This window comes from Pinus tabuliformis, chromosome 3_2, assembly GCF_031772625.1.
Source record: "Pinus tabuliformis cultivar Carrire ecotype Pingquan chromosome 3_2, CPIR1, whole genome shotgun sequence".
NCBI lineage: Eukaryota > Viridiplantae > Streptophyta > Pinopsida > Pinales > Pinaceae > Pinus > Pinus tabuliformis.
Window position 1 is genome coordinate 120,178,690 of NC_142302.1, and position 11,041 is coordinate 120,189,730.

General features: G+C 42.2%; 1 protein-coding gene across 1 annotated transcript; it reads right to left on the bottom strand.

Annotated features, from left to right (window-relative positions):
* Window positions 1-9,283: 9,283 nt before the first annotated feature.
* On the bottom strand, window positions 9,284-10,084 carry LOC149180101 (NDR1/HIN1-like protein 10). The gene has a single exon (XM_089418111.1). The coding sequence runs from the start codon at window positions 10,056-10,058 to the stop codon at window positions 9,444-9,446; it is 615 nt and encodes a 204-aa protein (XP_089274237.1). The 5' UTR covers window positions 10,059-10,084; the 3' UTR covers window positions 9,284-9,443.
* Between the last annotated feature and the right edge of the window lie 957 nt (window positions 10,085-11,041).

Here is an 11,041-nt window from a genome sequence, read left to right on the forward strand (position 1 = left end):
CTTTAGATTTCACTTTCTCCCTAACAAAATGAAACTGAGTATCAATATGTTTAGTGTTTTTATGAAACACCAGATTGTTGTCCAACTTGATTGAACTTTGATTGTCGCATCTGATTGTTGTTGCGACTGTCTGTTCTTCCCCAACATCTTGGAGAAGTCTCTGCAACCAAACCGCCTCACACGTTGCTGCACACATGGCTTGATACTCTGCTTCTACTGAGGACAAGGAGGCTGTGTTCTGTTTTTTTCTACTCCATGTGATCACCCCGGATCCAAGACTGAATGCATAACCTGTTATAGATCTGCGATCATCTACATTTCCTGCCCAATCTGAATCTGCAAATCCTACCAACCTAACATCAGAAGAGTTAGTGTAAATAATTCCATAATCTACAGTACCTTATAGATACCTCAAAACATTCTTTGCTGCATTCCAATGGCTTTCAAGTGGCTTAGACATAAATTGGCTTAACACGCTGACTGCATAAGCAAAATCAGGTCTAGTGGTGGTTAGGTAGATTAGACTCCCAACCAGTTGTCTATAAAGTGTTGCATTCGCCGCTTTTGAGCCATCCTCGCACTACAATTTGATGTTCTGCTGCAATGGTATCGGTGCCGGCTTACACTGATCCATTCTAAACTTTTCTAACAGACCTTTGACATACTTTTCTTGAGACAGAAATGTTTGACCTGAATCTCTCCAGATCTCGAGACCTAAACAGTATCTGAGTTAACCAAGATGCTTCATCTCAAACATCTGCAACATCTGCTACTTGATTTCATCAATTAGATATATAACATCACCTGTAATTACCAAATCATCTACATATAATGAAATCAACACTATGCACCCTTGTTCATCCTCACTATGCGGAGAAGAAGCTTGGGAATAGCAAAAGGTCTAGGGGCGAGAGCTCAAGGACTGCATCAAACCACAACCAACCCAAAGCACCGGAAAAAATAGGGAAGAAGAACAAACAATGAAGCATTACAAGAGCTCGGTTAAATGCTCCTAAACTCAGGTAAGATGAAATCCCTTGAGGCGTTCACACTCACTTCCTAAAAAATTGTTAATTATGAAAGTAATTTCTGGGAATGCTAGAGGGCTAAATAGCCTAAAGAAGCAGCAGTTATTAAAGAAAAAAGTCAAAAAGGAACAACCAGATATGATTTTTTTGCAAGAAACTAAATGCTCGAGCAAAACAATGGAAAACATCAGTAAAAGATTGGGTAAAAGAATGGATTGCCTAGAAACAGAAAGCAGTGGAATGGAAGGGGGCCTGGCCATTGTTTGGAATCCTCAGGTTCTTCATCTTTTATCTTCTGAAGTTGCCAGATCTCATGTCTCAATAGAATTCCAAATGGTAGGGAATCCAGATACCTATCTCTGCACAAATGTCTATGGCCCTCAGAAACTAGAGGCAAAATTGCTAATGCTTAGAAGTCTATCAAACTTGCAGTAGAGATATCCCCAAGCAAAAGCGATTTTCGGAGGAGATTTTAATATGATCACTTCGCTTGTGGAAAAAAAAGGAGGCATTAGAACGCTCAACCGGGATGCTGAAGCTGTCAAAGATTTTATAAAATCAGCCAAGCTTGTCGACATCTTCCCCAAGAGTGGGGCTTTCACATGGAACAATAAAAGAGGAGGTGATAGGCAAATTGCCTCTAGACTGGACAGGTTCTTAGTGACAGAAACCATCCTTCTGGAAGGGATTACTGTGGATTCATACATACTACCAAGTGGAGGTTTGGACCACTGGCCCATAATAATGAATGTGGCCATCCTTGGCACCCCAAGAAATAATCCCTTCAGATTTGAAAAGTTTGGCTTAGTCATCCAGAGTTCACATCGAAAATAAAACAATGGTGGAGCGAACCGACAGGTATAAGAGGAACTAAGATGTACATTCTCCAAGCTAAACTTAAACATGTCAAAAACAGGTTAAAATCCTGGAATCAAGAAGTCTTCAACAACATATTTAAAGAAAACATGGTGCTGGAGGAGAAATTGGAACAGATTCACAAGGAATGGATACAGGGGAATATAAATCAAGAAACAATGAATACCGAACAAACATTCATGCAGAATTGGTAGGCCAGATGCCAACAGGAGGAAACTCTGTGGAAGCAAAAATATAGAATTCAGTGGCTTAAGGAAGGTGAAAAGAACACAAAATTCTTTCATTGATTGGCCATTGATCACAGGAATGCTAATAAAATATTAAGAATAAAGGATGAACAGGGAACCTCTTTTCAAACACATCATGAAATATCAACCCTCCTCATAAACCATTTTAGCCACATTGATTTGGAACCTAGCATTAACAGAGAGGATGCCATTAGGGATTTAATAACTTCTATTCCCAAGCTTATCACAGAGAATCAAAACAAGGCTCTAAATCGAGCGGTAACCTTGGAAGAAGTGGAAGAAGCAGTGAGAGATATGCCCAATGGTAAGGCGCCAGGACCGGATGGTTTCACCATCGAATTTTACAAAGCTTGTTGGGAAATAATCAAAACAGAGGTTTGGGAAGTGGTGGAAGGCTCCCGTCACTCCTCATCCATCCTAAAATCCCTCAACTCAACCTTCATAACCCTTATACCAAAGGAGGAGGAAGCAAATACACCGTCGAAGTTTCGACCAATTGCATTATGCAATGTTCTGTACAAGATTATATCAAAAGTCATAGCTAACACATTAAAGCCAATTCTTGCAGGGATCATTTTGGAAGAACAATCTGACTATGTAGAAGGTAGACAGATTATGGATAACATATTGCTAGCTCAAGAGATGATTCATACTCTCCAAACTCAAAAAAAAGCTGGCATGCTAATGCAGCTGGACCTCTCGAAGGCTTATGATAAAGTCAGTTTGAACTACTTGGAGGCTATTCTGGATGCCTTTGGATTTGGGAAGAGATGGATAACATGGATCCTAGCCCTAATTAAGTCCACCAAATTTTCCATCCTGGTTAACGAAGCTCCCACAGCCTAGTTTACACCGACTAGAGGTATACGGCAAGGGGATCCTTGTCCCCCTTTCTGTTTGTAATACTAATGGAAGGTCTTAGCCGGCTTATCAGAAAGGCTAAAGAGGATAGCTTCATTTAGGGATTCCAACCCTTGCCCTCATGCCCAGTAACCACTCATCAGCAGTTTGTTGGTGATACTATGATGCATGTCATGCCTTCAGTCAAAGAAGCTCTTAGTTTCAAAAGCATTCTCAATCGCTTCAGCCTGGCTTCAGGTATGGAACTCAATCTCGCTAAATCTTCCATATTATTTTTTAACACGCACCTAGCAGTCCAGAAAAATCTATCTAATGTCCTCGGGTTCAAGAGGTGCAACCTCCCTTCCAGATACCTAGGCATTCCGCTGACAGACAAACCCTGGCAAAAAATTCGTTGGAAGAAAATGATAGCCAATCTAGAGAAGCGTTGTCAGCATTGGACCCATAGAACCCTGAACTTTGCAGGCCACCTAGTCCTCACCAAAATCGTACTCTAGGTCGTTCCGCATTTCATGCTTTCTATTCTCTCGGCACCTAAAGGTGTGCTGCAGAGAATCCGACTCATCCAGAAAGCCTTCCTGTGGTCGGGAAACTCAGTTAAATAAAAGTGGTCCTTAATGGCTTGGGACAAAGTTTGCAAGCCCAAGCATCTGGGTGGGTTAAACCTTCAGGACCCTTACACCATCAACCGAGCTTGTGGAGCCAAGTTATGGTGGAGATGGGTTAAAGAACCGAACATTCCCTGGGCTAAACATTGGAAATCCAAGTATGTAGCTCATTATAGCCCTCAAAATCTGATCAGGATGCAGGAGCCTCCAGAAGGATCTCCAATCTGGAACCTAGCAAGAGCTAATCGAGGCATAATTCAGGAACACAGTTTTTGGGAAGTCTGTAATGGACAGACTGCTCTATTTTGGGAGGATACTTAGCAGCAATTACCTAAGCTTGAAATCCCAGACTTCCTCACCATCCAGAGAAGATACCAGGAATAAGGGAAGATAATCGTGAATCATTACTGGAAGCCTAACACTACTAATCAAGCATGGCAACAATGGATCTTCAACGATACTTTGCAACCAGAAGAGAGGGACAACAATATGATGGTGCTACAAATAGAGCTGGCTAAAGGGATAAGAAACGCTCATGATGCAAATCAACTACGTTGGGGCAAGCTCGAGGGGGGTACCTTCTCCCTTAAAGAAGCAAGAGTCTATATTGAAGAAAGAGACCAAGGGGAAAAAGTCAATTGGTATAACAGAGTGTGGGATGTTGAACTATGGCCGAAGATTAAAACCTTTCTATGGCTCTTGATGCACTGAAGAACTCTTACCTGGGAGAACCTCCAGAAAAAAGGGTTCATAGGTCCCTCGCATTGCCCCCTGTGTGGAAATGAGGAGGAATCAATGAATCACCTCCTCAATATTTGTAACTAGACATAAAGTCTTTGGAACTGGATGGAAAACATCTTCAAGAGTACGGACAGGAACAGAGACTCAATACAGGAAAGCATAGCAAACTGGCGAAGTAATTTTTCCAAATCCCAAACAGTCAATACATCATGGAAACTGACCCGTGGGTTCATAGTATGGTCTGTATGGAAAGAATGAAACAGAAGAGTGTTTCAAAATGAAGCTAAAACCATTGAGTTTATCAAAGCCACCATACTGCAAAACATGAGGGAAACAACTCTCACCAGATGGAAAGCAGAATAGAATAAGGATCTATCGGTGACCGACTTACAAATTCTCCAGACATTTGGAATTGAGGCAGGTACCATCTCCATTTCGTCTGAACCGCGACAACAGCAAGGCACCTCCACGAATGCTTGGCTGCCGCCACCAACAGGCTTTCAGAAACTAAACTTTGACAGTGCCTCTCGAGGCAATCCTGGACCGACGGGTATAGGAGGTGTCCTCCGAAATTACAAAGGTGAAATTCAACATATTTTCAGTCAATCTATGGGAGAAGGCACCAACAATGAGATGGAATTCGCGACTTTAGAGCAAGGGCTCCGAATACTAGTTCGCCTAGGAACGGGAGCTACAGTGGTGGAAGAGGATTCTCTTCTAGCTATTAATGCCACAAGGAAACTACAGATGGGTTCGAAACTGGGTAAGGTAACGAAGCATTGGATGTTGGCCAAGGTCACAGAGCTCATAGCAGAGCACCTCTCAAGCCTCGACGAAATCATTCTGCAAGTGGTAAGAAGAACGACAAATGCGGTGGCTGATTGTCTAGCCAACTACGGGATCGATAACCACATTACTCACCCAGACACCTGTTGGCATGATGTCACATGCATGGAACTTAGGGATAAATGTTTACATCTTTCGAAGAAAGACATTCGGTACAGGGAGGAGGGATGCAGTAGCACGACGGGACACGCCTTAATAATGAATGAATACAATCATTAAGGCTCACCTCTTGGATCATTATTCCCCGAAATGGATTGGGGAGGGCAGGTACCATCACCTGTAGTGGAAGATGAAGGAAATCCTATAGAACAATGATTGTCAGAGAATGCCAGGTCCAATGGATGACATGTGGCCCATGACAAGAAACTTCAAGCATGACAAATCTAGTGCTTCAGATCGCAGGTAGGGGAAGGCACACCGGAAAAGAAAGAGAAGTAATGCTGCTAGAATTCGAAGATCCACGCAAACCTCGCTCAACCTCTTCGCTCATCCCTCCACTCTAACTATAGTGTCTTACCAAAAAGCTCTCGCATCTTATGCTCCTCACCCGACTCTTCGTCCTAAGCCCTCTGCTTCGTTCTTTATCTGGTTCTCTGAAGTGTATCCATCACCCGCTGTCACCTACAAAAGCACTATGTCATCTGTGGTTGTCGCAATGAGTCAGCGAATAGAGAGTTGAAAAGAGCTAGGGAGGCTTATGAAACTCAAGTCTCGGCCAGAGGGGATAATCAATGAGATGGAAGTCGAAGTAAATGAGGAGCAGGAGAAGCTAGATATGCAATCAATTGAGGAGGAAATTGAGTGGATTGCAAATCGAGGAACCCCGTCCACTAGAGCCACGCAGCTTGTTAGGACACAGGTTGATGCATGGAGAATGAAGACCATACTGACCAAAGCTCTCGTCAGGTAGGGGGAAGCCATGAAAGAAGCATACTACACCACTACACTGGCTTTGGTTAAAAACTCTGCCAGACTTGACGCTCTGGAAATCTGTCTGAAGTTGCTTACAGAGGAAATCAAAATGTTGGCAGAGGATCTGAGGGCCTTCACCAGACTCTTTAAACTCTCTTTCCAACGAGGTATGAACATTGCTGTTGATTTTCCAGTGGAAGATACCAATGGTCCTGTGGGGCAATGCTAGAATGCCCAGAAGGCCCCGAAATCAGAACATGTTAACGCGGCTGTTGGCCCTAGTTCCACCTTCAAAGATTATGTTGAACTTGAGCTGTAGATTTGTCTGCGCACTATGCTCTGCGTCTGCCAGCCTTTGAAGTCTTTTTATCTGAATTTTGATACTGTTTCTAGGTCTCACATCTTCCTAGTCACCCTTTAGTTTTGCCTTTAGGTTCTGGCAGCCCTGCGTGGCTAGCCCCTTCTAGTTTCTCGTACTATTTGGAAAGTTTAGTTAGTTTGTTTTGTCTATATCTTGGTCAAGCCTGTCTTCTTAGTTTGTAGGCCAGTTCTCCTACAGTGTTCTGTTCAATTTTTGATCGACCAAGCGATAAGCGGAATGGTCTGTCAGGTCTTATAGACCTTTGTATTTTATGTAACTTTGTGATTTAATATACTTTTACTGACTTACAAAAAAAGAAAATGTAATATTGTAAAAAACAATAACTAAAATAATTTTAATCAGATTGTAATTATTTTAATGTTTAATATAAATTTGATATGTAACATTTTAAACAATAATAATAATAATAGATATCATTTTGGGATTCAACTGTGTTAAGTAAGTCATTTATCCATGACCATTTCTACTTGAATGGTTCATGAAGCATAATACTTGCTAAGGTTTTGCAAATGAGTAGCAACCTAAGTGGGCTTGATTGTGGGGAAAACTCCACAGTTAAGCGTGCTTGAGCCAAGAGCCAGAGGTGATATGGGATGGGTGATGTCACACCCCTACCCTGGCAGTGATCTTTCAACTGCACGATCAGGGGTGCGGCACCACCAACATCTTTCTTTTTAATAATACTCATGGTTGTGGACTACTCCTATTCCTATACTTAGTTTATTTTTTTATCAGCGAAGTACAACATCCATTAACACAACGAAAACATTCACATTAACTTCATAAACACATTATCATTATTTAACACAAGTGCACAGAGGATTAACTTGGGAGGGGCAACTCCCTGCAAATATGAGTCTACCCGAAATAATGATAGTACTTCAATTTTTACAATTTTACACCAAGCCTGCACTACCGTGCAACTTCGACTTTTTACCAGGCAAAGGCGCTCCTTGGGCTGCCTTGCCAACCTTTGTTTGCCTTGTTGCATGAACCCTTCGCACGAACCTATTGTTCTCCAGTGCACCAACTCGTCGTGTCGCCCTGTAGGCGCCCACCGTTCGACCAAACGACTCGCCGAACGATCGTTCAACTTGCCCGACTACCGTGTCGCCTTGTCGACTTCCCCAACTCATCGTCACACCTGCCCAAGTGTTCACCCTCGCCCACTCGTTGTTTCGTCCTGACCGAGCGTTTCACTCACCAGTCGCCCGCTCGTCGTTCCATCGGGCGCGCTCACCGCGACTCGCCCGTCATCATTCACCAGGGCGCACTCACCGCGACCCGCCAAACTCCCGTTTCGTCATTTCTTTGGGCGCGTTCACCACGACCACCCAACACTTTGTTCGCCCGACGCGTTCGACCCGCCCAGCTCGCTGTTCATTGGGCGCATTCACCGCGACCTGCCAACAGTCCATTCGCTGGGCGCGTTCACCACAACACGCCAACTCGTCAATTGTCAGCGCCCTCGTCCGTCCTCGCCCTCTAGAGCGCTCGTGCAGACCTGCCCGTCGACACGTGGTTTCCACCCGTCGTTCAGCGTGTGCCCGCCCGACTGACCTGCGCTCCCCACGTTTGCCCAACCCATCACCCAAGTTCGTTCACCTGTTTCGCTGCGCCTACGGTCTGCCCTTCTGCGGCTACCCACCAAACGCTATAACCTGCGACTTAGGTGCTTCGGCCTTAGAACCGCCTGCACCTTCGCCCAACCTTCAAACTCCTCTCTTCTTAGCTCGCCCTTGGCTTTCCAATGGAGCTCACACTTCCAAGATGAGTTGTTGAATGATTGATTGTCTTTCTCCTCTTTGCCCACGCTATACTTATACGCCAACTCGCCATCGTGAGGGCGTTGGCCCATGGCCCAGCCGACCCACCGGTTGGTTGTTTTGGCTCTTTCAACGTCGACCATGGTGAGGGCGCCCACACCCGAGACCGCCTCGCCATATAAGCTCGCCCACGAACTTCTCCAACACTTAGTCATTTTTTGTCAAACAACCTCCGCGTTTTCTCTTCGTTTTGATCGGCTCGTCGCACCGTGTGGGCGCGTCGGCTCATCGGTCGCCCCAACTCGCCGCTCTCGCCCATCGTGCGCCCGTCGCCACACGACTCCAACTTCGGGGGCATTACAAGTGACCTTCCGGGAAGTCGATGCTATGTGATTCATTTCACTAGTTTCAATCCCACTTCTTCACCCCTGTGAGCATCACCCGGTATCTAATATCAAAAATCATGAGAAATTAGAATCCCAATATGATATCTAATATAATGCACTCGGAAAACCCCAATACTTAAATAATAATAATGTTTTAATGTATGCATGTAACATATATATGTTTTCTATTTTAGAATATATCGAAACTTTTATTAACATTTTAATATAGAGAATATGAATCATAAATAAAATATTTCAATGTATCTACCTATATATTATAAAAATAAAATAAAAAATAAGTAAATTTAAACAAAAATTTAAAATTAAAATATTTTATTATATGTTAATTTCAAAAATCAACATAGATCCATTTTAACTCTAAATATACAACAACTACTTAAAAAACAAAACATAAAAAAAACCAAATACATGGATATCCACAAACATTTGGTCTAAACTTTATCTCTTTTGCGATCTGCAATATGAAAAAGTACACGAATTTTACGAATATTGTAAAATAAGAAAAAGTACACGAATTTTACGAATATTGTAGAATGTTGCAGGGAGAAAGCAGAGTTGTCTAGAAACATCCCTATACGTTGAAAGCCAGTGTCCAAACATGTCGTGGCGCACATGATGGTCTTATTCTTTCTTTCTTATTCAAACCCAAATAATGAATCTAATATCATCTCATGAAAATATACAGAAAATTTCCTCTCAACCACGTGCAGAAAAAAGAGGATCAACCTGGAAATCATATCAGTAAACTTGTGCTTAACTGTTGATATGTTATACGTGGACGTGGCATTTCATCCTTCCAACTGTATCACCCTTGTCCGCGAGGTCTAGCACAAGATGGCGGCACTTGACACTCAGTGTGTAGTGCCTGGATTTCCAGTTCCCTCTCTTGAAGCGAATCCTGGCGTACAATCTCAAAACCAGATCAACCTTACCAGAGGAATGCTCCAGCTTCAGATCTCTGGAAGTGCCTGGCTGGAGAGAAACTGAGTATCCACTTAGAGGAGTGTACAGGGAGGTGGTGTTCTTGTCGCCCTGAAAGAATGGCGGAATGGAAGCCCACGCGATCTCTTCATCATCATACAAAAGAAATGCATCAATATTGTCATAGTAAATGGCCACTTTCTTGTTGGGATTCCTGGTCGTAATGTTGAAGAAGAACTTGGAATTGACGAGTCCATCGTGGCTGATTTGGAATTGGGAAACAGAGCCATATTCCAAGTCGTACTTGGGCTTCTCAAGTTTGAGAGCCAGCCATGTTATGAGCACTGCCAACCCCAGCACAACAATAGTCCCTAGTCCCCCTAGTAGCAACAATGATCGCCCCCTCTTCCCTTGGGGTCCGGAGAAATATTGTCGCCTGTTCTTTCCAGATTCCATCGCCATTTCTCTCTTTTTCTCGGACAGAGACTAATGAGATTGAGCCCTGGGTTGTCATGATCTCTCTCATTCATATATATATATTGATGGTTAGTCACTACAACATATGGCTTTGACAAGTGAGCTGAGATGAGTTGGAATACTATTCCGCCTTTCTTTCTTTTAACACGGATATTGCCTGCCTTTCTTTTAACACGTATATTGGTGAACATGAGGTGTAATTATTCAAAGGAAATGTGACTGAGCTATGTCATACGCCGAAAGCATAAGCGATCGTTTGTTTTTTTCTTTTTCTTTCGGCAACTTTACGTAAAGAGCAACTGCCGGTCCTGTGTTGTGCCTGCATCGGGCAATTGCGTTGTTTGCAATTCCCACTGCTGTGACTGTAAAGCATAGTTACCAAGTTCGAATTCGAATTCGAATACGAATTTGATTCGATACGAAAAAAATTCGACTCTTTAAAATTTAATACGGAAAAAATTCGCCAATATACATCTTACACTATTATTAATAATATTTTTTCTTAAATTTTGAATAATCTAAATTAACAATTTTGAATTATATTATAAACGCTGCAAATAAAAATAGACATTGAAATTAGTAAAAACAATTTTTCTTCAATGGAACTGAATGAGATATTGAAATTAGTAGAAACAACTCCTCTTCAATGGAAGTGAATAAGATACAATGGGGAGAAAAAACTCTAACATTAGAAAAAAAGGAACCCTTAAAATTGTTAGTTGGTCAATCAAAAGATAGTAACTAATGTTATAGCTTTTAATGATAAATATTTAGGCAATTTCTTAATTACTAAGATAAAATATAAATAAAAAATCATCAAATTAGAACTATCAACAATCATCAAATTAGAATTCTTGTTTTTTGCCTAATTGTTCAAATGGAAGTGAATAAGATATTGGAATTAGTAGAAACAATTCCTCTTGGTCAATCAAAAAATAGTAACTAATGTTGTAATTTTTAATGATAAA